This window comes from Pelodiscus sinensis, chromosome 14, assembly GCF_052426305.1.
Source record: "Pelodiscus sinensis isolate ZL-2025 chromosome 14, ASM5242630v1, whole genome shotgun sequence".
Classification (NCBI taxonomy): domain Eukaryota; kingdom Metazoa; phylum Chordata; order Testudines; family Trionychidae; genus Pelodiscus; species Pelodiscus sinensis.
Window position 1 is genome coordinate 29,925,200 of NC_143065.1, and position 26,852 is coordinate 29,952,051.

The window sequence follows — 26,852 nt, forward strand, 5'->3', positions numbered from 1 at the left end:
CGTGGCTGGCGAGCAGGGCTCGCCGCGGTTCGGCGAGCCCTGAGTATAATGGTACAAAACCTAGGTCTAAATAAGAACTAGGAGTAGAATTGAGGGGTTGTTAAGTGAATAGGCAAACTAATAACTAACTCTACCGGCTGTTCCAAGATAACCATAGTGGGATTGGCTGTAGGAGGAGTTTTTATTATTGTTGTATTGACTTTTGTATTGACTTTCTTTGATGTATGTTTTATTTGCATGCTATGTTGTCTTAAACAAATCAAAGACAGTAATTTAATATAATCAGAGTGTAGTCAATAAAGTTTGTAATTGGTTAAGTACATTTAAGTCTTGGGCTTTCCTCCTTCGCTGCCCCAGTCCCTTGCCACAAAACACCACCCCTAGAGAATCTTTCGAGCCTCTGGTTCATCAGTAAATTGCTTATTGTTTAGAGTTGGTAGCCATGTTTAGAGCCATTTGGAATACCAAGGAATGCAGACCCAGGCTATAGATCAGCTCAGAGCAAAAAAACATTCTCTGAGCTCCCTCTGCTGCTCATCTAACAAACATTGGGCCTGATGCTGCTCTTAACATCTGCTTCTAAGCAACCCACAGGGTAGGTGAGTGTGGTTCTAACTTTCCCTGACCCATGCAGCCTCCAGAAATACTTTGGCCGCCTCTAACATAAGAGTGGTCATACTGGGTCAGACCAAAGGTCCATCTAGTCCAGTATCCTGTCTGCCGACAGTGGCCAACACCAGGTGCCCCAGAGGGGGTGGACCGAAGACAATGATCAAACAATTTGTCTACTGCCATCCATCTCCAGCCTTTGACAAACAGAGGCCAAGGACACCATTCCTTACCCTCTGGCTAATAGCCTTTTATGGACTTAACCTCCATGAATTTATCTAGCTCTTTTTTAAACACTGTTATAGGCCTAGCCTTCACAGCCTCCTTTGGCAAGGAGTTCCACAGGTTGACTGCAAGCAGGTTGACTCTGGAGTTCATAGTGACCCAATTTTCTTACTGATTCTCCAATGAACAGATGTTGGCTCCAGGCAGAATTGGTAATCAAATGGGAATAAATCTGAAGCACATCCAGGGTTGCCTCGCTCTGGGTATCTAGCAAGACCCAAGGTAGAAGTTACTTGCTCAAGATTATAACAGCAGAAGAATTTTTTGAGGACAATGTCCAACCCCATGTGTCCTACCAGTAACTAGCACCTCCATGGACTGCTAGGAACAGATTCTAGATTTTCTGGCCAAAAATACTTATTTCTCCATCATCTCATGGCACTCGAGTCCAGTGTCTTACTCCTACACCCATTCGGTCTTAGGAATGTCACAAAGGCAGCTCTGTGGGCAGCAGGCACCCTCTTTCCCTTATGTGACAAGTGACAGAGTCCCAGCATAATGACTTTGCTTTATATGGTGCCTAAGTTAGATGACAGGGTTAGTGTGCCTGCAAACAGGCAAGGCTAGAAATCAACCCAGCCCCCAGCACTGTTCTGCTCCTCCCTCCCATGTCTCTCTGGCCTTCCCCCTCTCTTCTGTCCTGTACTTCCTCATTCCTTCCCTATGGCAGGGACCCACATGCCACAGTGCGAAGAATCTAGATAAATGTGTAGATCTCATTGGGCTAAATGACTGAAAGCAACATTTTCCTTATGTGAGGTTGGGTAAAGAACTGATGTTGGCCAGAAGCAGCTAGAGGCATAGCTAGTGCCAGCATTGGCCTCTAACACTGGGTTGGCTCAACCTTGTTCAATAAAGCTTGTGAGTCAGGGGAACCTCTGGATTTTCTGTTGCTCCTAAAAGCCACCAACAGCATGTGGGACAATGGTGCCTTTGTCCTTCTGCATGCACTGTCCTATTCTCTCCCATCCCAAGCACCAGGCAGCTTCAGATGCCAGGGGATGAGGTAGAAGAGCAATCCCACTTCAGTGCCAAGCCTCTGAAACACCATAGACATACAGTGTGCAAAGGCCTTTATTGAAAGGGAGGGATGTGGAGCTAACTGCATGCATGAAGCTTTTGCTTAGGCTTGGATTTCCACATCCACATGGGACTCAAAGGCTCACCACACATTCTCTAGCTCAATGGGGCTGCTGGGTTCATCTCTGGCATAAGCAGACACGGCTATTGGAATGCTCCCAACATGGTGCAAGTACAACTGGAAGAGGAGCTGATCCCTGCTGGCATGGGCTGATCAGAGGGCTTGGGTAAGATGTGGGGGCGGAGGAAGGATCAGTATGATGAGCTGCCTCGAGGGAGAGATTAGTCAAGATCAGTGAGTTAAAATAAATAGCCTGCTGTTAAAATGCCAATGCTGAGCCAGGTCTGCGGGCCTAGTGCCAGCCCAAGGCTGCAATGTTGATCTTGACTGTAACTCTTCCTGCCCCCATCACTTCTTCCGGCTTTCCCGCTGCAGGGCAACTGCATGCTTCCGCAGCTGGCTCCAGCACTCGGGTATCTGCTGGCTGACTCTTGGCAGGTGCTGCAGCCTAACAAGGAGAAAGCAGGGGCACAGACCTTGTTTTATTCCCCATCCCAGAGCCCTCTGGGCTTTATCAAACCAGTTAAAGAGAAATCCGTGTGAATTAACCACTTTCCTCCAATGCAGATGGAGATACAGAGCAGCCGGACACTCTTCAGATGGGCTGCTCTGGGCTGGAATGCTGGCAGCAAGCAGCCCCCTCATGTGTGTTCTTCTCTTTTAGCCTTTGGGAGCACAAGCTAGTGTGCTGCATTGGTACTTGCTGTGAACTAAGCTAAGGTCTGCTGCAAACTTGTCCTTCTGTGGGTTGGTGATTTAAGCTCTGGTTATTAGGTAATGTGGGTCTCCAATAGTGTTCATGCTAAGATTTTCCAACCGTGAGTGGAATTAGTTTTGGCTTGTGCCCTAGTATCGGTCATGTGCGCTGGTTGGGATGTGTGCCACTGTGGCATCCAATTTATTATCCTGTCCTCTGGAGCAGAAACCTGCCCCCCTCCCCTGCCATGCAGCATTTCCCATTCCTGGCACTAGCCACCAGAATAGACCCTGGGCCCCACTGCCTCAGTGGCTCCCTCACCACTTTGTCTCAGCCGGCCCCCTCTGCCAGAGCAGCTGCCTACCATGTGAGTCCTGCTGTGTGGCTCTCCAGAGGAGGTGGGCAAGGGAAGAACGTGTTGTGTGCAGGCGCACATCTTAGCGGAGACTATGGTCTCCAAGTTTAACAGTAGAAAGCAGACAGGAGAAGCTCTTCTCAGGGCAGAGCTATAGGGAGGGGAGGCACTACTGATTTGGATGAAAGGCTTTCTGTGCCCTGAGCTAGCCCTCCACTCCATGGCCTCGGGCCTAGAAAAGCACTAGGTAACAGAATCCTGCTAGGCCACTTCATAAGAACGGCCATACTGGATCAGATCAAAGATCCATCTAGTGTTTTCCAATAGTGGCCAATGCCAGATGCCCCAGAAGGAATGAACAGAACAGATAATCAAGTGGTCCTTCCCCTATTGCCCATTTCCAATAAACAATTTTGATAAGCAGAGGCTAGGCATAGGCTTTTAAAAGTAACAGTGCATCCAGTAAGTGATGTAACACTGCCATCTAGTGACAATATGAGATAGCAAGGCCTCTGCCTAGTCAATGGTATATTTGCATCAAAGATGCAATACAAGAGTTCCCATTCAAGAAGAGAAACCTGCTGTGCCTCTTAAGTAACGGAGGAATCTGCCCTTCAATTGTGTTCACAAGGAAACAGAACCATCTGGAGAGATCCCAGAGGCAGAGCTGGATGCTTGAGGAGGAGTGTCTGTCTGCTCTTTTGCATGGACACAGCTACCCTGTATAGCCCAGAGTGTACTCTGTTCTAACCCAAGGAATATAGGAACAAATCAAACCAGTGACCTGGAGTGACGATCCTGCCTCCGGCCGTTTTGGAATTTCACAGGTGCCCTAGGGTGGGACCTGCCCTACCAGGAGTTTGAGCAAAGTCTCAGCTTCCAACATTCCGGACTCCTGATGGGAAAAACTTACCTTTCATGGAGGAAAATGTCACATCTCTCCTCCCAGGGCAGGTATTGCAGGGAGTCAGGAGGAGGCTCCGGTACTGCTGGGAAAACCTCCAGGGATTGGTAAGAATTAAAATAAAAAAGGAAGATGGAGCTTTGATTGTATTTGGTCTGTGGCGGGAGACCCGCCTGCTGCTGCTCATCTCCTGTGGACCGGAAGAGAAGACATGGCTGTCTCAGTGGGATATGCATTCTGCAGAGCCGTCTCTGGAGGCCAAGAGCGACCCAAAGCCACCATGGAGCTGGCTGCACCAACCAGTGTGCACTGTTCCCCAGACTGCTCTGATTTCAACCTACTCAGTGGGAGAGAAGAAAATGGCCTCATTCAGAGCAGGGATCACTACCACTGACCAAACAGTCCTGAGCCACCAGCTGACCACACAGTTCTGGAACTGGTGTGCTAAAAATAAAAACATAAAAATGGCCGCACTGGATCAGACCAAAGGTCCACCTAGCTCAGTATCCTGTCTGCTGACTGCGGCCAATGCCAGATGCCCCAGAGGGAATGCACAGAACAGGTAATAGTCAAGTGATACATTCCCTGGTGCCCTGACAAACAGAGGCTAGGGACACCATTCCTACCCATCCTGGTTAGTAGCCATTGATAGATCTCTCCCCCATGAATTTATCTAGCTCTTTTTGAACCTGTTAAAAACCAGGCCTTCACAACATCCTCTGGCAAGGAGTTCCACAGGTTGACTGCGTGTTGTGTGAAGAAATACTTCCTTTGGTTTGTTTTTAAACCTGCTACTTATTAAAAAGCCTGTTTGAGGCTCCCAGTAGGCCTCAAGAAGCCACCAAGAAGCACAGACTTAACACAGCTGGCGCTGCCACCCCTGGGTGGGCTCAAACCACCTTTTAGCTAACAGCTGAACACACTGACCCACTGCACCACAGAGACGTTCCAGCATGGATATCCTTACGTTGGGGCTTAAACAGCACATGCTGGGGCTGGCAAAAAGCTAGCTGAGCATGTGGAGTTTGGTCCTCCTCCCTCTTCTTCCCAGTTGCTTCATCACCCTGGAGCAGCTACTAATATAGCAATGCTTTCCCAGTGTCACTTGCAGCAGTGGGCTACCTGGACAATTATCAGAAGGGAAGTTCTAGAATCACAAATGGGAAGGAGGAGGGGCAGGCCATGGCTAATAGGAAGAGAGGTACAACCAACTGATGGAAAGTAGGACTGGAGATGTGTAGAAAACATTCTCTCACCTAACATGTTGCCCACCCTTTAGAAAGCTGAGGACCCCTGCAGCAGCTGACAGAGAATGATACAAGCACTCAAAGATGACCAGAAATTCAACCCTCAGGTTGCTGTTTAATCCTAGCAGCTGCTATCTCCAGAAGACCAGTTGCAGGGAAAGGAGAGGCAGCCAGTCTACTCAACCTGATACCCTGGTCTAATCCAGCCTGGGCAGTGACTGAAGCATGGGACTGCAATCCCCATGGCTCCAGCAATGATGTTTAAAGATTTCAGTCCCTGCTGCCCCATGCAAGTCCTGTTGCTTCACACTAGCAGGAGGCACTGGAAGGCCAGCGCACGGCCTGTGAGCAGCTTTCAGAGGGGCCAGCATACTGATGGATACCAGTGCATCAATGCTGTACAGTGCTAATCTGCCTGGTGTACAGGGCAGTTTGTACAGATCTTGAAGCCATCAGGGGAGACCCCATCCCCATTTCATATTGTGAGTTGATTCTTCCACCTCCTAGGACTTGCTAGCTTGAAACCCTTGGCAGGAGCTAGAGCTCTGTGACCCTCCTTCCCCTCCCACCTGTGACAGGAGCAGGTTGTTCCCTCCACCTGCTCCCATCTGTATCAGATTCCCTACCTCGAAGGAGCAAGCATTGGCTATTGGTATCCAGGGTAAAGACTGGCTGCCAGGGGGATGCCACTGTGTGAGAAGGCGGGGTGATGAAGTGGCAAACAGTCTGTGGCGTGGCCGTGTCTGTGAGGCACACTGTGCCGTCCCAGGAGAACACCAGCACCTGAAATAACAACAGGGCACAGAAGCTGCAAGGAGAGCACTTGCAAGGCTTACGTCCTGGCTCTGAGTGCCCTTCCCATGTCCCTTGGCTGAGACCCTGACAGCCTCAGTCCTTCTGCCCTAGCAGGATGCAGAAACCCTGCAGCCCAGACATGAGATGCATGGGCCAGAGCTGCCCAGAGAGCCCAAGGCAGCAGTAGCAGCTGTGCAATGGGTCGGGAATGAGGTGCAACAGCAGAGCAGACCTTGCTCGGTGCTTGCTGTGCTAGGGCTGGCTCCAGCCAGATTCTTTTAAGCGTTTATTTTCCACCAGGCCCTTGTGCCTGTTTTGAAATGGCTGTCCATCTCCACTAGTCATGAGGCTCCACATTCCACCTGTAGCTTATAACTGGGTTGGGCTGGACTCTCCATGCCTCGAAGGACTGGGATTTCCTGGAGATGCTTCCCCTCAGCCCTCACCCAGTCCTCTGTGACAGAGACAAGCTGCTAATGCTCTTCCCCCCAAGGCCCTACACTCTGGCATGCTCTTCAGAGGACACAGTGCCCAGAAAGGATGACTTGCAACACTCACTGCACCCGGTAAGGCTGGAATTGGTGCTACAGCACTGATGGTCTGATCTGGGTCCTCAGGCCTGTAAAATAAACCCATCCTTAGGATGCTGCTTGGGTGCAGACACAGCACTTTGTGGAACCATGACAGCAAGAGCTGCAGTGCATGATGTAGGGGTTGGTATGGAATTTAGGCCAAATGCTACCCTACTGAGATCAGCAAACTGGGACTGGCCCTTCCCCCAAAGCTCTGATTGGCTAGAGCACAAGCAAACAGGAATTAGGCAGGCGCAGGTCAGGGAATTCCACCCCAACCTCTGTTCCAAGCTTTTCCTGGGAAGATGACAGAGAAGGCAACAGCAAGACCTCCAGGTGGCTACAACAGGGACAGTGCTGGCTGAGCCATGGCTCCAGGCAGGGCTGGAGGGACAAGCCAAGGACAGCCTGAGCCTGTGGTCTCATGAGCCTATATCACCATATGTATCAGCCAGAGCCTAGAGGGAGGAGATGCTCTAATCCATGCCTGTAGGACTGATCATAGCATTGTGATTGTATAATTACTGCTAAACAAAAGGAGTTGCTGTAAACCTGAGTATTTGCTACTGACAATGGGGCAGGAGAGTTTGCTGGGTGGATCCCTGCCTTCCCCAAGGCAGTGGTGGGGTCTCCCAAGAAGAGGGGAGGTCTTTGCAAATCCCTTCTAGAGGAGGGGAACCCCCACTATGCTACTGAGACAACTGGCCTGTCACCAACCTCTGTGGGACCTAGCAGACCCCACCTCACCTGTCTGCCAGGAGCACAATCCTGGACTCTCTCAGCTTCGACACTGTAACCAGGTGGAGAGACCCATCTGTACACAGAACAAGAAGCTGCACTTTGGGGCTAGGCAGCTGGTCGCTTGGAGCTGTAGGTGTCTGCAGGAAGTGGATAGCACGGCTGAGACATCCCTCTGGAAGGGCAGTCACACTTAGTGGGAACCCTGGGAAAGGCACAAGCACTCAACAGTTAGAAACAAAGCAGTGAAGAGTTCCAGGAGTCAGCACTGAATCTGGCCCCGGTGCGCTGTGTGGAGCTCCACCCCGCCTCTCCACGATGAAGTACTGAAGAGCTTGTAAGTACCATAGTGAGCTAGTGACTTGCATAGGATGGGTGTGGAGCACAACACCATCTTACCAGCATGGCCAGGAACTGGGCCATCTGTTTTGGGCTCATTTTGCCCACTGTCCTCCTGGCTATAGCACAGCGTGGCTCAGCTGCCACCAGTATTCCCGGTAAGCTCTGCCCTTGGGCAGCCACCCAGGAGAGATTCAAATGCTGCCCAGCTGATTGGCAGAGTACCCACAGTTGGCAGCAGGCGTTTCTACTGGAGGTGAACGTCCACACGTATTGGCGCACATAACAAAATGTATCCTGCACATGGATGGATAAAACTAGAGGGGACATTGGTTGACACCACCTCAGCTTTGGCTTGCGGGACCCAACCTTTACATTGCCTTGTGGTGGTATCACAGTGTGATGACGCTGCACTCTCAGGATATGGAGTTGGGTGGGACTGGTGCTGCTGCAGTGTAGTCACAGTTTCTACCCAAGTGCAGAGTAGGGCAGGCTCTTGGACTTTGCGACAGTCGTTGCAGTACAGCCCAGTGATGCTACGGACCTGTCAGCGTGAATCCTGTCACAATGTGGTGACATGTCAGGCCCAAAGACAGTGTAAGGCTATGTCCTCAAAATGGGGAATGTCCCACAATGAGTCAGGCAGGGCACTCATAGCCTAGCTGCCACAAACATGACTAGGGCAGGGCAGCCCCAAATGCATTTTGGTGTCACTCTCTTGCAGGATGGGATAGTTCTGTCAGAACTGGAGCTGGCCCCTGAAAACCCAGGCCATGTGGCGTGAGAGACTCTGCGACTCAGCTAAAGCCACCGGGGATGTTTGGCCAGCTGTTCCTAGGGAGCAAATGAGCCTGCAGGTTTTTTGGAAAATGTTCTTGAAAGCCCCTCTGTGATCCCCAGCGTGCACATCAAGACCCCCAGGCACTAGGGGGATTCCCCTGCCAGCCTCCCTCAGAGACTCCCTCAGTTCCAGCAGTGGAAGAGCACTCACCTTGACATTTGTCCCACACAGTTATCGTCCCATCTTCACATGCCAGAGTCAGGTAAGAGGAGCAGGAACTGACAGCTGAGCAAATGATTGGAGCAGCACATGGCCAGACAATGTCAGGTTTTAGCTCCGCATCTGCGGGGAGAAGCATGGCCTCTGAACAGCTGAGTCTCTTCTTCAGGGAGATGGAGATTCTCCCTCCCCACCACACACACATGAATCCCCAGGGTGTGTTAACCTTCTGGGGATGAGTACACTGGGTGCAGGTCAGGAGTCACCCAAAAGAGTGGCCTCACTTGGGACGCTGTCCATCTGGGAACCTGCACCATGCAGCTGCCACCCTTGTGTAGTGGAGACACACGAGCCATAGAGCCAGCTCCTCTCCTCTCCCATAACTCACTTCCCCTAGCTAAGGAGAGCTGACTCAGCCCTCTCTCTGGGCACTGGCCAACTGAGAGAGAAATGAAGTACCTCCTGCCCCCAGCCACAGGGATAAGGATGCTGCCTTTACAGGGTTCCCGTCCCAGCTTGTCTGGGAGAGCAACTCCCCCCTTCATGGTGTCATTAGACTTTTTGTCCTTAAGCCCCCTGCTAGTACCTGGCTATGGTGGAAGTGTCCTCGGGTTAGACACCAGCTGTGCTCTAGGCTGAGTGCTTGCTGCTCATTGTTGTGAATTACTGAATCACAAACGTCAGTCTGTGGGAGACTGAGCTCAATGGGGAAAAACACACAGGCTACGTCTACACTGCTGGGGGGGGGGGGTTCGGCAGAAGATATGTAAATCGTGCTCTCATATGCATATCTCCCGCAAAAAGGACCTGCAGAAGATATGCAAATGAGAGCATAATTTGCATATCTTCTGCCAGAAAGCCTCCCCAGCTGTGTAGACGTAGCCACAGTGTCCTGCCAGGGTGAGAGGTATGGAAAGGTAGGCCCATGCCCTCTGAGAACCGTCAGCTCACCAGTGGGGACCCTACTCAGAGAGAGAGAGATCCTAGGGTGACCCTACTGGGAAAAGTCAGATGATCCCCAGCGGCTGCTGAGTTAAATGGAAAAGGTCAGTGCAGAGTTAAAGGGGAAAGCCACTTTCTTTTGAAATACACAGCAGCAGTTTGAAAATAACCATACTCCCCCCCACCAGCTCCATTTCTCTTCTTACCTGTTTTCTCCTTTGGTGGCCGAGTGAGTAAATACAGGCAGAGATTGTGGCTTCCCTTCCAATGCACGCTGATGCCAATGGGTACGTCTGGAAAAGGGAGCAGGAAGAGGGGAGTAAGCAGCTCAGAAACCTCGGGTGCTTTCTCTAAAGACAACCCCAGGAATTGAGGGCATCTGAGCTACACAGAGATGTCTCCTGTGCCAGCTGTATCGTTAGCCTAGCAGAAATTTGTCTGGGTTCTGCATCCCTTGGCATTGCTCATTCAGGGTGAGAAACCAAACAAAAATTCTTCTTCGAGGTGATATTTTCCCCCGCCTGGCTGTGTCACACCCTCCTCCACCAGTTTCTCCCCCACACCTGGCAGTCCCCATTACAACAGATGGTCTAGACAAGAGGAAGCCCAATCCACTCAAACCCTCTGAGGACACAGAAGTGATTGGAGAGAGAGAGAGACGCTGTGTTCCTGCCTTCAACAGCCATCCCCCCAGTGCCAGCATATACTGAAAGCAGAAGGCACCTTGCCTATAACAATTTCCTTGGGGCCTCCGCCATACTGATTCGAGTGATGAGACACTGGTGCAAAAATGACAGGCTAATGTCCTGGTGCCTGGTACTTGCCTGCCTGGTTAAAATGCTGGTGATACCAATTAGTTCAGCCAAAGCAAGGCTGTTTCTTTCACTGTACCCCTGAATTCTACCGCAGCCAAGCTGACACGGTGACTCAGCCAGTCAGGAGCACAGGGCATGCTCAAACGTGTCCAAAGTGGGAACCACATCTTAACAGAGAGATTGACTCAGAGAGACTTCCCCTCCCGTTCCCTATGGCCTAGCCCTGCCTCTCTGATACTTGCAAACCCAGAGCATCCCTCTGACAAAGAACCATTAGGAAAGCATTTGTGTATTTGGGGCTTCTTTAGTGCAATAAGAATCATCCCTTGTAAAGAAAAGTGAATCATGAACCACCAGAAGGCAGAATGCAATGGCATCTGTTGTTCCTAGCCTATGGAAGTGCCCACTTTTGGAGAGAGATCAGAGAGAAATCATGTTGGCTCAGGCCCACTATGGAAGTTCCATGCTTTGATTAGGATCACAGGAAAGTAGCCAAAGATGCATCTAGTCCTGCATCCTACCTCCCAGGGTGACCAATGTCAGATGCTACAGAAGAGACTATACATCTTCTCTTTTGTAGTAACATACCACGGAGCAAGTTCTTATGAAACTAGCTGGCATTTCACATATGCCTAGTGCATGAGGATTGATCGCCCTTATCACTTTCACCCTGGCTTATGTATTTGTAGATGCTATTCTTTCTCATAGCAATGACTGGTCTAGGTTGAAACTCAATATCCTGAAGCAGTGAGTTTCACAGGTTAATTATGTATTCTGTTTATATTACCTGGCTGTGCTTTGATTTCAGGTCCCAGCTGCAGTATCCGGTCGGGCAGCAGAAAATGAAACACGGCATGGCTGAGAAAGGAAGGGACAATAAATACATGCTATGGAAATATCTTGATAAACTCAATAAACAATTCAACACAATTAGGAGTGGCTGTGGCCAGCCCCTCATAGCTTGGGACCAGGGAGCCAGCCTCTTGGGCCACCATTCAGAGTAGCAGTTAAGAAGTGCCCCGAGACAGTGGTGTGTGATGACAACTCTGAATCTCTGGACTGAAATGCCAGCATGCAAGAGATAGAGACACACTTGCATGAGTCTCCCTCTCACCTGGGTTTCTCCTCCTTGCTGTCAGGCTCACTTTCCTTTTCCAGGTGCATTTGGAAGGTGCTACGAAAAATTGCATCCTGCTGTTCCCATTGGTAGTCTTTGATCATGTGATTCTGTCCCAAGCCAATCACACTGCCATCATCAATCTTCATCAAGGCTTCTAAAGGGCTTTTGAATGTGCTTCCTGCTCCAATTGCAAACACCAAGGGGAAGAGAGAGAGCCGCAGAAGGAGCAGAATGTATTGAGATCTAGGAAAGCTCTTGGGGGAGGGATAATCATTTCCCTTTCATTTGCGCTTACGCCATCAGGGAGGTGAGGTACTTGAGTCCATTCTCCTCCTTTGGGTGAATCCACCTCTCCTAGGCCTTTGAGCCCAGCCCCTCTACAAAAGCAATGGTGCCTGCTTTCTGCCTCAACTATCTTTGAGGCATAGGGCCTTGCCCCAGGTTGCCTCTCTCTCTGCTCCTCTCTCTGTATAGCTCAGGCAACCAGACTGGGCCTGGCACTGCTTTTGGTAAAAATAAAGCTGGAGGGAGAGGAAAATCTGCTTAGACCAAGCAGTGACAGGAGAAGAGATTCAAAGCTCCATGAGGTAAGAATTATAGATGCATGAGTGTGTGCCATAGCCACTAGCTCAGAGCTTTGGCAACAAGTGGAGCTTTTGGGCACCAGTGTAATATACATACATAATCATTAATAGAGGTGATGCATCAATAATGCAACTGGGGTGCCAACAGCTGAGTAAGCAGCGAATCCCACTCCAGGATCAGAGATGAGCCACAGGGGAAAGGGAAGGGTGGTGGTTTTACTGTGATTGTTGATTTTTATGTTGCTACCCAGCCACTCGGGCAGAGAGAAACACAAACACACAGAGAGGCCCAGCTGTTAGTACTTAATCAGACTTGACTAAATTCCCACTTCACCACCAAAAAGGGGGGGAGGGAGGTTGAAACAAGGCGCCTGACCTGTCAGAGGTTTGGGCGACTTGATCTTCAGCAGCAGCACTGGGAGACTCAACTTACTTTCAACTCTATTTGTAGACATGGGTGATTCCTGCAAGGAAGAGACAGCCACTCTGAGCACTGGCACTTTCAGGAGCTGCTCTGTGGCCTGTGCTGCCCCTTGCCACCACCACCAAAGTTGTCATAGCTGAACCCCTGCAGAATTGCTCGCCTGGGAATCAAACCTTTCCACCAGAAAGGGTTTGTAGCATTCACTTCCCAAGCCTGCCACTCCAACTGTCACCGTGTCCACTACACAGGCCACGTCCTGCCAGCCTGAAGGAGCACACACAGCCCCATGGGATCCTGCTTGCATGAGTGCTAGACTTGGCTAGGTACCTGCACAGGGATTGTTGAGACTGAGGACTTAGCTGTATGCAAGGGGAAAGGAAGTTCTTAACACAAGTACTTGGAGCAGTAGAGAGGAATTTTAGTTGTTCCCTTGTGTCAGAGCCATTGGGGATGGGGAGCTGGTCTATCAGTGTTGAAGAGCAGTGCCTGTTAAAAGGCAAAAGCAACCCCTGCTGATCTGGGGTTTGGAGGGGACTAGCCCAGGTGAACACTGGAATGGATCCACTGGATGCTTGGAACAAAGAGTGTGGCCCAGATTCCTCATGCTCCTCCCTAAGAGCTGGGATGCAGGGGGTTCCAGGTGCAGCCACCAATTTAACATCTATAATCTGCCCGGAGATCATGGTAAGTTCTCACTCAGGTCTTCATTACCATTTCTGCAGAGCCCTCGCCCGAGAGTTCCAAACTTTTCTGCCAAGGAAATGCGAGGACTGTGGTTAATTCACACAAGCTGGCCATGGTAATTCAGAGCATCCCCTTCTCCACCTGAACAAGTAATGCTCTGGCACACAGCCAGGTCTTCTCTTTGGCATGGGACTGAAAAATGAAGCCAAATTAAAGAGGCCCAGACTGGAGGATCAGCTTCTGTGGCTCACACTTGGAGATCCCACACCCAATTCTCAGTTACACTATGGCCCTTTTTGGCCATTCTGCCAGCCTGAAGGGCATTGAAGGGGGATAGAAATGGCTCCTGAGAAACTACTCTGCACTGGACACTTCCCCACGTGGGGGCAACACTGAATTCTGGCCTCTTAGCCAGAGGAACCTTCTTGTAAATTATCTTGCAGGTGACAACAGTGACCCAACAATACAAGGGGCTTGTGAAACGTGGGCTGGGTGACGATGCCTCAGCTCTTTTCCCCATCAACGTGCTGACAATCCTCAGCCTGTTCGACACTGAGGTTGGGAGAACAGCAGCGGGGCTGGGAGAACAAGGCTTCTGGAAAGAGATGGAGGTGAAAGGCCAAGACAGAAGATATCACAGTGGGAAAGAAAAACATTTTGTACCATCGATGTCTGGCTGAACCGCCTCTCCCTCAAAGATGATGCAGCTGCAACTGCCTGGGCATGGTCTGTCTCCTTCAGCCAGGAATCCTTAGGCAATCGGTAGATCTCCAGCCAAGCCTCTGTGCTGCCTGCATTGGGAAATTGCATTGAGCAACTGGAAAGGAGGAGAAAAGGTCTCTCGGGCAAGAGGACTCTGCTGTTATGTATCCTCAAGAATGGGATTAGGGTTCCCTTTCAAATGTAGGATTCCCCAGCTCAGATCCCCACAAAACCCCATGTGGTGGGTGCTGATCAAGGGACTGGAGCTATACCCACTGGTGGTCTCCTAATGGCTGCCTATAGGGTGTCACATGTCCTGTCTTTCTAGCCCTCAAGTTTCCACCCAAGCCTGCTTGTGAGGCACAGAGACCCTGTTGGAGCAGAAGGGGGCATTCACATGAGCTCATGTGGTCCTCACAGCTCTGAGGCTAGGAGATCCCCATACTTTGTTGAGGATTGTTTGCAGCAACAGGTTTGAGGAGAGCATCTCTCTGCAGTTCTCCAGCCTGTCAGGAGAGAGCTTTTCTGCATGCAGGCCTATACGCCCTCAGTGTAAATGTGGGGTCTGGGGACAAGGTTGGTGATTAGAGAAGGAGGAGGGAGTCTGCTTTGCTTTTGATGGCCTGTCTGGCAGCCCAGAGGTATCACTGACCAGCCCCAGAGCGAACTGCTTTCCAGGATTAGCTGGCCACTTGGGCTGGGTCCCTGCCAGGCCTTTGGCAGATGAAAGAGAGGAGCAGCGTCCGCTCTCCTCTGCTGGAAGGACACATGAGGGCACTGGGGAACCCCAGAGGATGCTCCCTAGGCTGGTGAGTTGCACCCATTGAAACAGGACAGCCAACATCTGACACCACAAATTCTTCGGACTTGCCTTGCAGCAGGACGCCTGCATAATGGCTCCCGTGGGAGAGCTCTGCCACCACACAGGTGTTTCGCTTGCTGATCTCTTCCTGTCAAAGAAAGGCATGCTGGCATCAGAACAGGCCAGGGCTGCTGAGCAGGGATAGGGCCTCTAATGCACCTGGGGAATTTGACAGGTGCCAGGAGAATGGGTCCATGATGAATGTTCCATGTACAGAGGGTTGGTGTGGGAGCAGGAGGGGGAGGAGATGTACTTGTTCTTGAGGGTTTACTCCTGCACCCCCTAGTGCTCCCAGATTCTCAGGTAGGGCTCATGACCAGAGGTGCCTTTTCCTATGTGCATTGGGCTAAACAGATGTGTCCATTTCCTTCAGCTCCACATCTCAGCAGAGTCATGCCCCCAGTGGCTTAGCACAGCGAGCTTTGCATTGGGCTACCATTGAAAGCCACCCTGGAGCACCAGTAGGTGCAGAATGTAGCTTCTGCAGAGACAGGGAGAGGAGCATGGATGGCAGGTATCCAGGCATGGCCCTGCTCACACTTCACCCCCAGGATCCCACTTCAGCTGTGCCACCCAGCTTCCCAGAGGTGGGGGAGATACTACAGTGGCACGACACATTCTCCCTCCCAGCACTCTGGTATTGGGTAGAGCTGGGGGGCAGAGGGCTGTGGGCACAAGCCAGCTTGGAGCAGGGGCTGGTGGCCATGGGATGGGGCCTCTTGGTTCTGAGGTGTGTGAAAGGGGCAGGGTGTTGGGTAGAAGGGGCAGGGATGGGAGCTAGCTTTCCCCAGCCAGTAATTCACGTGCCGCTCAGAGAGGAATGTGGAAGAAAGGTAAGAAGGTTGCAGTGACATGAGCAGAGCAAAGGTAAAAGGCAGAGAGTGCTGAGAGCCCAGACTGAAAGGGGTTAGTTTGGGCAAGGCCTATGGTTTGGGTCCTCAGTGGGGACCCTTCAGCCCCGAGAGGCTCCTCCCTGAGGCTGAGCAAAGGCCCATGGTTCCTTTGGCCATAGGCACCAATGTGTCTATGATTTCTGTAAGGCTGTGTGGGCATTGGTGGGGCCTGTTGGGGTGTTTGCGGAGAGCAGACCTGTAAGGTCCATGGGCCTGGTCCCCAGCCAGAGGGATGCTCTGAAGTCAGAGATGGCAGCAATAGAATGTCCTGCTGCCCTGTGGGGTTTGTCACAAAAAAGATGTGCAGTGTACGGCATGGGAGGGCACCAGCTCCATGAGGACAAGAACCTGTCATGTCACCAGAGTCTTGACATGCAGCTACCCCCTGCAAACAGCTAGGGAGGGCTGAGGAGCATCACTGGCTTTGAACTTGCTAAAGGGGATGTGAAAACAAGTACAAATTATTCCCCAGCCTAGTGTCTCCTCTCCCCCACCCAGCTCACAGTCACACCTCCCCTGTGCCTGAGTCCCAGCACTCCTGTCTCTGTGCCTGAGTCGCTCTGATCCAGCCTGCCAGAGCCAGACTGCACATTACTGGAAGACAGGCTGCTTTAGTGCTGAGCTACTTTGATCCTGAATACTGATGCACCCCTGGAAGGTTGACATCTCAGAGAAGATTCTGGGTATACCCCGGGGTCTGTCGCAGGAAATGGGTTCATGCGCCATTGACCCAGTTAAAAGGATCTGATCTCCAGGCCAGCTGCTGCCCAAAGCAGTGTGTTTCCTAAGTGCTGTTAGTAATCATGATTATTTATTACACAAAGGCTTTTGCCTCAGTGCCCATAGCACAAGTAGAGGACTTACGGCTTCATTCAGGACTTTAATGAGCAGCAGGCTGTCCTTATGAAAATAAAAGAGCCGAGCAAGGCCTGGAGGAGAAAAACAGAGGCAAGACGTGAGTGGGAAGACAGTGAGGGGTGCAGCTTAGCTCCTTGGGAGGCTGCAGTAACAGCACTAAGTGCCTTCTCAAAAAACAGGACTATGTAGCACTTTAAAGACTAACAAGATGTTTCAGCTACACCAGACTAACACGGCTACATTTCTATCACTATTCTAAGTGCCTTCTGTGGTTCTCAGAAGATTCGGCCACGCCTTGCAGTGCTGATGGCCCCAGAGGATATGTCTATGCTGCAATGAGAGTGCATTCCCCCCTCCCTGAGCAGACATACACCAGCTCCACTCAAGCTCACACACTAAAAATAGTGGTGTGGATGTTATGGTGTTGAGGGCAACTCAGGCTAGCTTCCTAGTCCATCCTCACCTGACACCCTAGCTCTGAGCTCAGGTGGCTAGTCTGAGCTGCTGCTCTCATTGCCCCATCCATGCTGCTATTTTTATAGTGCTAGCTTGACCCTCCCCCACACACCATCACCCCCTGTACTAGCACAAGGTCTGTCTGCTTAATTGGAGGCTCACTGATAGCAACCCTCCCCCACAAGAGAATGAAGAGGGGGAGGTGGGTGAAAGCCGCAGTCATTTTCATGCACCTCTCAGCTACTGGAGTCAGTGCAGCAATGCTTAGAATTTGGAAAGCATCTCTGCATCTGTCTTACTAGGGGTGTCACAGCAGCACCTAAGACATGGGTTTCAGGGGTCCTCCTCCACCACGCACTCCCTCGGGTGGTCCCAAGTCCAGCATGGAGACAGCCTGTGCTCCACGAGGATTTGCTCAGCTCCAGCTTTCTTCACTTCAAGGGAAAGAGTACTAAAGCCCACTTCATTAGTGTTGGCCTCAACCAGAATCCAATAGACCCTTCTGGGACTGCTGCATGCACTAATATCATGGTGGGACCACTGGACTCTCCTTGTCCTAACCTCTACACTGCAGCATGCGGACCATCCCTGAAGTGGAAGGGCTGGATAAAAGCCTTTCCTTGAAGCCCAGCAACATTATTCTTTGGCTGGCCCAGGGTATTGCTACAGAATGTGAGAGAACTGAGTGTGCTACTTCCCCCATGTGACCAACCTCTGCTATACCCCAGAGAGGGAAAACAAACTCCGGTCCCCCTCTAGGGCATTCGACATGGGGTATCCCCACTCTGAAGTCTGTTGACTAGCCCCATTGTTTGCAGGATACTCTCAGAAATGTTTTAGTCTTGTTTATTTCCTTTCTGCTTTTTAAGTCTTTTGTACTGAATAGATGCCACTTTCCCCCTTGCCTCATGGTACACAAGAGTGTTTTCAAAGTCCTCCTCAGGTGAGACCTGATGAAGATTATGGGGCACCTACCCATCTCATCCACAGTAATGAGAAGGTGTGTCTCATTGCCAAGGTTGGAGGCACGGATGGCACAAATCTCTAGTTTGGCTGATTCCCAAACACAGACCTGCTTACAGGTGGGCATGTTGAAGACTGCAAGCCCAGTGGAGAGCCCAACAAAGACATGCTGTCCAGAGGCTGCAAGGCAGTTGGCTCTTCCCATCACCTGCAGAGATGAAAAACAAAGCAGAAGAGAAAATGACTCTGGCCTGCCATCCCCTGATAAGGGGATTGATCAGTCTCATCAACTTCTCCAGATTAAGCAGGGACAAGGGTCAGTCTGGGGCAGAGAAGCAGAGGGCAAGCCTCTCATGATTTAATACCACCTCTCCTCTTACAGGAAGGGGTGATGGACTCTAAAAGGGCCATGTCAAGTACGTCTCAGATGAGCAAGCTTAGAGCTGCAGCTTTGTTCAATGAAAATGAAAGTGAGGGAAATGCTAATGGAGTCTCAGAAATGTGACCGGACAGAGGGGTGACAATGAAAGAAAAAAGGAAAGGGAACTAAACTGACACTGTCTGGATGAAGTGTTGCCATCACAGGTGATAACAGTGAAGGGTCTCAGTACCTGGAATTCAGCTGTGGGGAGGTACGATGTGGGCTGGACCTTCAGTGTCTGTGCCTCTTGGAGTGCCTCCCTCTTCTCAATGATTTCCCAGGCCTGCTCAAACACTAGGGTCACCAGTTTATTGATCATCCGGAATGGCTGAGGTAATGAATCAAAGGTTTGATCAGGATCCTGCAGGAAAAAATTTTCCTCCTCATCCTTCTTAATCCAGTCCTTTTCAGAGGGTGGAGGGATCTCCAGGGGATTTTTCCGGATATATCCTGACATCTTTCTGCCTTCCTCGGTGTGATTATAACACAGGTGCTCAACACTAAATGAAGAGACCAGGAAATCCTACCATAAATGAAATCACAGTAGATGAAGAAACCCAGGAAATCCTACAATAAACAGATCTTAGAGATAATAGGAGGAAACAGAACGTAATACTTAGGAACTAGCTATAACAAAAAAGGAAGCTTCCTATTTGTATATGGAGAAATGATTATATCTATTTTGTAGGGCTCACTTCTGCTTTTCCCATTGTCTCACTATGGTCTCCACTAAAGCTAAGTACTGTGCCATGTGAGTACCATCTATGTCGGGGTAAGCAAAAGGGCCTCTGCGGGCCAGATTCGGACTGCCAAGCGGGTGGATCCAGCCCGCGGAGGTCCTGTTGATCCCCTGCCCCTGGGCCAATTAGGACCTGGGGGCAGGAGAGCACCCAAAGCCTTCTCTACTCTGCCCCCATGCTGCTTGCAGGGCAGGGGCAGAGCGGAGAAGGCTTTGCGCGCTCCCCCGCTCCCAGGCCTTAATTGGCCTGGGGGTGGGGGAGCACGTGAAGCCTCCTCCGGCCCTGTCAGGAGCACATGGTGCATTGAAGCGCCGTACACTGCTCGCAGGGTGGGGGGAGCGCGGACAAGGCTTTCTGCGCTTCCCCGTCCCCAGGCCAATCAGGGCGTGGGAGCTGCGTGAAGCTTCCTTCACCCTGCCCCGGCCCTGCGAGGAGCCCACAGTGCTTCAAAGCGCCACATGCTCCTGGCAGGGAGGGAGGAGACTTTGCGTGCTCCCCTGCCCCCAGGCCCTGATTGGCCTGGGGGTGGGGGAGCGTGCCAAGCCTCTTCCAGGGCATGGGTGCCTAGTGGAAAGGGAGGGCAAAGAGGCTTCCCCCACCCCTAGACCAATCATGGTCTGGGGGTGGTGTAGCCCTGCCCTTCGTGTTTAGGCCCTGCCCCTTCATGTTTAGGCCCTGCCCCTTCTGGGGTGGCCCAGGGCTACTTCCAAAATTTTTGAAGTGGCCCCCCCAGACAAAAATTATTGCCTACCTCTGATCTATGTGGATATATGCAGGTTAAAGTACACAGATGATTAGATATTTAAAATATACAGATAGTTATACAGGTTTTAGGTGTAGTGTTACAGATAGATTAGGATACAGGTAGACAGCTTTTTGCCTGTCTCCCCGCTTATGGAGCCTGGAGAAAGTCAGAGATATGATTTGTTTACATTTTTCAAGCTGCTTAGAACTTTATTTTTTCTAAACTATGTTTCTTCGCATTAGTTAAAGGCCTATGTCATTGTGAACTAAGCTTTTTGTAAGTTAGAAGATCTTAAATTAACTGACAGAGCTTGTAATTTCGTAGATGTTTGTGCAGTCCCTAGAACAAAAAGATTCCTTACCTGATAGGTGGCTTTGGGGCTTTACCACAATGATCAGAGCATATAAATATCATCTAAAACTACTTTAAAAACAAAACATTTCCTATTGACACAAATCAGAAAGAGTCAAATGGAACTGTTCCAAAAATCCCCTTTGAACTGAAAACAAAAACATTTTTCCAGCACAAAAGAGTCATTTTCCTGCAGAGTTACAGCGAGCTGTATACAGATGTTGCAAATTGAAAGGTTTCCTAGCACAGTACTGTGGGATCATAATACATGGACTTTAATCAAATCCTAACACCTTGGGCATACTCACGTTTTCTTTGATGGCCTTGTCTTTACTGCCAAAAGCAGGTGTTTTTCCTTCAGTGTAACCAATGCACATAAACTCAAGATAAAAACGTAGTAAAGACAAGATACTTTAGTTTTAGTACAAGGCAAAATAGATTAAATATAGTGTTGTCCTCAGTGAGTTTACCTCACAGTAAAATTGAAGTGCCTGATCTTCACTATATTTTACCTCAAAACGGCCCTGGGGTTAAAAAAAAAAAGCCCTTTTTTAACAGTGAAGACAAGGCCCAAGAGTTGTTTGTTTTTAATAAATGAGCACAGACCCAGCTGAGCCAGCAAGGGTGTGTCTAGACTACAGGGTTTTGTCAACAAAAGTGGACTTTTGTCGACAAAACTATACCTGCGTCTACACTGCTGCTGAGTTCTGTCGACATAACGTTTGCAGCTTTGTTGACGGCTGTAAACCTCATTCTACGAGGAATAACGCCTTTTGTCAACAGAGTTCTGTCGACAGAAGGCATTATTGAATGTACACTGTCCTTTTCGTCTACACTGTCATGTCGACAAAGCGGCTTGCTTTGTCGACAGAACTGGATGTAGTCTAGATGCTCTTTGTCGACAGAAGCTTTGTTGACAGTATCTGTCGACAGAACTTCTGTTGACAAAAGCCTGTAGTCTAGACATACCCCAAGGTTGCTGCTACCTTAGGGTACGTCTAGACTACCACGTTTTGTCGACGGAAGTTTTGTCGACAGATACTGTCGACAAAACTTCCGTCGACAAAGAGCGTCCAGACACATTGAGTTCTGTCGACAAAGCAAGTTGCTTTGTCGACAGAACTCCGTAGTCTGGACGCAACGTTACAGGCAATAACACCTTCTGTCGACAGAGTTCTGTCGACAGAAGGTGTTATGCCTCGTAAAATGAGGTTTACCAGCGTCGACAAAACTGCTGAGTTCTGTCGACGTTATGTCGACAGAACTCAGCGGTAGTGTAGACGCTGGTATAGTTTTGTCGACAAAAGTCCACTTTTGTCGACAAAACTAGGTAGTCTAGACACACCCTTAGCCAAACACCCACAGGCTGAGAGCTCAAATTATACAAGCTCTTCCCCTAGTCTCTGCCTCAGGCAATGATGACCCTGGAGAAGCTCTGAAATGTCACCCATTAAGCAAGTGTTGTGTAGGGTTCTTTTGCCCAGCCACTCATACAGAGAAAGTGGGGTGAGCCATCGGCGCCTGTGGGCTGGAAGCTGCAGGATTGCCTGGACACCCTGAACAAAACAACCACAACTGCTTGTGTTCGAATCGGGATCCATGCTCCGATCTTCAGGGGACGGAGCGCAGGGGAGATGGATACATGAGGGGCAGGCTTTGATGTGATCCTGAAGGCCAGGTGATTATGGGGTATCTTGCTGCAAGGTCGGCCTCCAAACCTGACTCGCAGGTGGGAGACCCGGTCACTGCATTTCCACGGGGTCTCCTGGAATTAGTTATGTCCATCCTGCGCTGAGGGGATCCCCATTCCCGGGGGGTTGCCGAGGGGATCCCCATTCCCGGCGGCGGGCGCTGAGGGGATTCCCATTTCCGGCGAGTGGAGTTGCCGAGGGGATCCCCATTCCCGGGTGATTGCCGAGGGGATTCCCATTCCCGGCGGCGGGCGCTGAGGGGATTCCCATTTCCGGCGGGTGGAGTTGCCATGGGGACCCCCATTCCCGGCGGGGGGTGCTGAGGGGACCCCCATTTCCGGCGGGTGAAGTTGCCATGGGGACCCCCCATTCCCGGCGGGGGGTGCTGAGGGGACCCCCATTTCCGGGTGGTTGTCGAGGGGTCCCCGTTCCCTGTCGAGGGAGGCGGATTATAAAGGACCCCCGACCCCCCCCCCCCCCCGCGATTAGCCTCTTCCCTCGCTCACCTGTATCGAAGGTTGATGGGTTGCTATGGTAACTGCTGCGCTAGGTCCAGTCTGAGCTCGGTCCGGGTGGAGACAAGGCCGGAGGTGGAGGGTTCCGGGCCCGGCAGCCCGGGGCGGAGCTTGTCCGTGGCCCCGGCGTCCAGAGTCCAGGCACTGCAGGAGGCTGAGGGGCTCCCCCGGCAGCATGGAGGCGTTTATGAACTTCACCAACCAGACCCGGGGCCGGGATCGGCTCTTCCGGTGAGTGGGCTCGGGGGCTCGGGTTTACCCGAGCCTCCCTTGGCTCGGTGCTGGTGGGAGACACTGCCGGGGCCTGTAGTAGTAGTAGTACCACTACCACCCCAGTGCGGTGCCCGGGGCGCTGTGGGGCTCGGTGTGGGGCACGCCCCCTAGGTCAGTGCTGGCCCCAGTGCAGTGTCTGGGGTGCTGTGGGGCTCGGGATGGGGCATACTCCCCCAATCAGAACTGGTCCCAGGGTGCTGTGGGGCTCACTATGGGGGCGTGTAGTAGTAGTAGCAGTGTCCCTGTGCAGTGTCAGGGATGCTGTGCTGCAGGGAGCCACCAGGCTTTGGATGAAAAGTAAGAGTCGGGTCCTTGCTGCCTGTGGCTATTCCTGATCTGTGACCACTTTCCCCAGATGTATAGGGGACAGGTTCTCCAGTGACCTGCCACCAACCATCTCAAGTTACTTAGTTTATGCAGGAATAATCATGGCATCTCTCCATATTCTACCCATTCCAATGAGTATCTATTGTTGCTTAGTGATTGCTGTGGCCACAATACAAATTGCAGACTCTGGAAAAGAATTTTCTGCTGATCTGCATCTTGTTCCATCAGGAAAACTGGCTTAATCCCTTTGTAGACCCAAAGCCTTGCTGCAAGCTAGCATTTTTGCAATAAGTGCATGTGGATATTTCAGGCAGTGTTCATTTACATTGCCACCAAATGTGCCCAACGACACCCTTTATTGGCTGCCAGGTGCATGGTCCCCCATTGTCATGTTCACATTGCATTTGTATTGTTTTTCACGCTTCATGTCTTAAAGTGTTGAACTTTACAACATTGTGTGATCTTTGTATCTCTTGGTGCTGTAGCATGAATAAGTTCCATGGAGAGTCCCATACTTGGGACAAAATCATTCCTTTCTCTCCCCTGCCTCCCCTGAATGGTCTTTGTGTCTCCTGTGAACCATTTTTCTCATTTTTTTCCTAGAGCCATTCAATACACATGCATGTTGCTTAGCTATTTATTAGCAAGTAAGGCTGACAAAGAGATGGTGATAATGAAGCTCAAGCAGTTGGAATCTAGCATGCGCTCTGGCCGTAAATGTAAGTACCCCATGTCCAGAGGATTGGTCCTACTTCATATTGCTTATTCCATCTAAGCAGAAGTCAGTTGTGCCAGCTCTTAAATAGTTAACTTACCACGTAGTCCAGGATCAGAGGACCTCATTTTGCATACTCATGAAATATAGTAGGTACACTCTTCCTCCCCCATCAGAATTACACTCACTTTATTACTTGTTGTGTTGTATTAGTATTGCTCAGAATACACATGGTGGAGCCAATGTTGTGGAATAAGTGAAAGCAGATTTGTCGTAATTGTTGCTGTGAACTGAAATATATAACACCTTTGGGCAGGGAACTAACTAGCAAAATCATCCTAAAAATGTGCAGCTCAAGAAAAGCATTGTTCTCAATTGGTCAAACAGTCAATCATTAGCCCTCAAGAATAATTTAGAAAGGTGGTAGCTCAAGGATTCAATGGGATTCGTACATTAGCACCTTCCTTTCAAGGAGCTGAGTTAAATCCTCTTCAGGTTATAGAAGACTGTCTGTCTATATTCTCTGAGTTACTAATCATGCTAAGTTCTATGGTGTAATCACTGTTCAGAAGTGACCCCCAAAATGAGACTGGAGTAGTGGAGGGTGTTCTAGGTGACAACAGGCAGGTGGGCTTTGTCAGAGTTGTGTGGAGATTCTAGGACTGGAATGGCAAGGGATACTTCAAGCGAGTACTAAGATGCATCAGTGAAACTATGTGGGGCAACCTTGAACTGTATCTACTGTAGATGGCTCTACTATTGTCAACCTCTTGCTTGTGCTAATACAAAGTTAACCTCAAATGAAAGGACAATATTTCAATATACAAGGCCTGAAAGACCAATTAGTTGTTGAGAAGCAGAACTGGATGGCAGCCTGCAGGATGGCACCTTAGAGGGAGTGAGCCATGCTAACTTCTCTGGGTTCTCTTGCAGTGTTCAGACTGGGCAACATAGTGCATGCTATGGTAGCAGCCAGGCGAACAACCCAGCTACCAGACCTGGTGCCCCGACTCTGCCTGACAGCCTCCAACATCAACCGTGTCTTATATTTCATCTGTGACACAGTCTTGTGGGTGAAAAGTGTTGGACTCATCACTGATATTGACAAGCAGAAGTGGCGTAATTGGGCTACCAAATGCTATTACTATTCACTGCTGATGAATCTGACCAGGGATTTGTATGAGATCTCCTGGAGGATGGAACAGGTAGCTCAAAGGGAGAAGGCAAAGAAGGAGAACTCTTCTCACTGTGATGAAGAAGACCAGGACCTGATCTGCATGGGAACTGGCGGGTTGCAGCCCTTTCTCCTCCTGCTGTACCATGCACTAAGGAAGCATCCTCCTTTATTACTAGACACCGTGAAGAACCTTTGTGATCTTTCTAGTCCCTTGGACCAGCTGGGAATCTACAAAACCAATCCAGGCATTATTGGGCTCTGTGGCCTCCTCTCCTCCGTGGTGGGGATCTTCACAGTAGTAAGTCCACATATGAAGCTGAAACACTGATCTGAGAGCAGCTGCATCACAACAATGAGCTAGCAATTTTGCTTCCCGGGCAGCTTTCAATCCCAGGATGATATTTTTAAAATGAACACGTTTGACAATCATTCTTCATATGTAGTTTGTTCTCTGGAGAAATCAGCTTTACTTCCTCCTTCTTCCTGGTATCCTCTCAGTCAGGGGCTGCTCTGTGCTGTGATGTATTACATTTCAGAGGAGAATAGTGAAGAGGCTAAGCAAGGACTGAGCAAAACCTCCTTAAAGAATATTGTACAACATGGAAATCAAGATGTTACAAATTGCTGCTAGTTAAGGAGATGTTACTGTCTCTGTATTTGAACATAAACATATGGAAGAGCTGCATAGGCAACTAAAACTGTGTATATATACAAAAAGCCATAAGAAGTGGTGCTGATACTGGAAAGGCAACATTCACCAATAGACATGGGGACCATTCATGCGATCAGTTGTCTCTTTATTTTTTTAACCACATTCGAGCATGTTGGTACCAGGAAGGCTTTAGGAACTGGAATTCACATGGGCTGGTTCAAAACATGAGTTCTCTGACAAGATTAGATGATGCCAAAGGCCTAGTAATTGGATTCATGGAACTTTTCATCTGTAGGTCGCTGTTGAAATCCAGCATAAGCTGGTAGTAACTGGAGAGTGCTCCTGTTTGGTGATACAATGGCCATCATTGAATATGTATTTGTGGTATTGGATCTAGCTCCTAGTAAAATAGGTGTCTGTATAATCCAGTAACTACCACCTCATCTGTCTTCCTTATTGATAATGCAAAGCAAGGATTGCTTAGACCATGGAATCTGAATTCCTCTCTAGCAGGGTTCTTCCAGGTCATGATTAGATGCACTTTTTTTCCCTCGATATGTGTGGCAAGCTTACTTCGGTGCTGCTCATGCTGGGGATAAAGAAAGGATTTCAGTCTCCATGACTGCTGATCTGGCACTATTCTTCAGCACTGGCCTTCTCCCAAATCCACACACAACCCTTGCAATCACACAAGGGTGATGATTTCTGTACTCTCGGAAGCAGCTTTTGCACTGATACTGCTTTAGTTTTGCTGAAAGTTTTCAAATATAATCCATTTTAAATCTTCACGCGTTTGAGAGAGACCAGCCCCAGGGCTGCTGGTGAGTGAGATGGACTGAAAGCCATTGGGTTTTGTCTAAAAAGAAAATGTACACTATTCGACTGAGTTTGCTGATGCCAAAATCCTTTGATAGACACGTGCTAAAAGATCATCTTTTTTCTGACTCTCTCTAGAGTTCCCCCCTGTCATGGCCACCTGCTTGGATAAGGACAAGTGGCTTTCTCATGTCACCTTTCTGTGTGGGTTCTACCACTCTGAAGTCCCTTTTGTTCTCCAAGCCACCTAGGTTGGAATGTTGCCTTTAATTATTGAGGAAATGCTCTGCCTAATTGTCTAATGTGTAAGATGTGCATTGTCTGACATCCTTTTGGGTGAAGGAGACTGACATTACAGAAATCCCACTTTCACAAGCATCTGTGGCTCAGCATCTGTAGAATTTACTTGTGAGACGAGAGCCAAAAGGACCCCTTCTCTCGGTC

General features: G+C 49.9%; 3 protein-coding genes across 6 annotated transcripts in view; 2 read left to right on the top strand and 1 right to left on the bottom strand.

The window, feature by feature from the left end:
* WDR93 (WD repeat domain 93) lies at positions 1–22,575 on the bottom strand. Of its 3 annotated transcripts, XM_089782065.1 has the most exons (17): positions 22,440–22,575; positions 18,597–18,906; positions 17,998–18,193; positions 16,573–16,637; positions 14,821–14,903; positions 13,915–14,038; positions 13,279–13,317; positions 12,520–12,607; positions 11,554–11,737; positions 11,227–11,297; positions 9,831–9,917; positions 8,674–8,805; positions 7,353–7,548; positions 6,592–6,652; positions 5,865–6,021; positions 4,001–4,181; positions 1–2,483 (listed from the first exon to the last, which is right to left on the bottom strand). In XM_089782065.1, the coding sequence occupies exons 2-17, from the start codon at positions 18,861–18,863 to the stop codon at positions 2,384–2,386; spliced, it is 2,031 nt and encodes a 676-aa protein (XP_089638191.1). In that variant the 5' UTR covers positions 18,864–18,906; positions 22,440–22,575; the 3' UTR covers positions 1–2,383. The 3 variants fall into 3 exon arrangements, with proteins under 3 accessions (XP_089638191.1, XP_075753205.2, XP_075753204.2); XM_075897090.2 differs by lacking the exon at positions 13,279–13,317 and having other exon boundaries at positions 2–2,483; XM_075897089.2 differs by lacking the exons at positions 13,279–13,317; positions 22,440–22,575 and having other exon boundaries at positions 2–2,483; positions 18,597–19,199.
* Positions 22,541–26,852, top strand: part of PLIN1 (perilipin 1) — a 28,612-nt gene continuing 24,300 nt past the window's right edge. Inside the window, exon 1 of one of the 2 annotated variants that reach the window (XM_089782067.1) lies at positions 22,541–22,679. The gene's annotated coding sequence lies outside the window, so the exon portion shown is untranslated. Of the gene's footprint in view, positions 22,680–23,652; positions 23,768–26,852 lie in introns of those variants that run through there. The other variant, XM_089782068.1, reaches the window with a different exon arrangement.
* On the top strand, positions 22,561–26,427 carry PEX11A (peroxisomal biogenesis factor 11 alpha). The gene is made up of 3 exons (XM_006139281.5): positions 22,561–22,679; positions 23,652–23,767; positions 24,697–26,427. The coding sequence occupies exons 1-3, from the start codon at positions 22,624–22,626 to the stop codon at positions 25,266–25,268; spliced, it is 744 nt and encodes a 247-aa protein (XP_006139343.3). The 5' UTR covers positions 22,561–22,623; the 3' UTR covers positions 25,269–26,427.

Excerpts from the sequence above, each read along its gene's own strand:
- WDR93 (XM_089782065.1), bottom strand. The coding sequence starts at position 18,863 with ATGTCAGGATATATCCGGAAAAATCCCCTGGAGATCCCTCCACCCTCT. Across the intron at positions 18,194-18,596 it reads TCCCCACAGCTGAATTCCAG|GTGATGGGAAGAGCCAACTG; the intron begins GTACTGAGACCC and ends TCATCTCTGCAG. Across the intron at positions 12,608-13,278 it reads GCGAGGGCTCTGCAGAAATG|GAATCACCCATGTCTACAAA; the intron begins GTAATGAAGACC and ends TCTTCCTTGCAG.
- PEX11A (XM_006139281.5), top strand. The coding sequence starts at position 22,624 with ATGGAGGCGTTTATGAACTTCACCAACCAGACCCGGGGCCGGGATCGG. Across the intron at positions 22,680-23,651 it reads GGCCGGGATCGGCTCTTCCG|AGCCATTCAATACACATGCA; the intron begins GTGAGTGGGCTC and ends TTTTTTTCCTAG. Across the intron at positions 23,768-24,696 it reads CATGCGCTCTGGCCGTAAAT|TGTTCAGACTGGGCAACATA; the intron begins GTAAGTACCCCA and ends GTTCTCTTGCAG.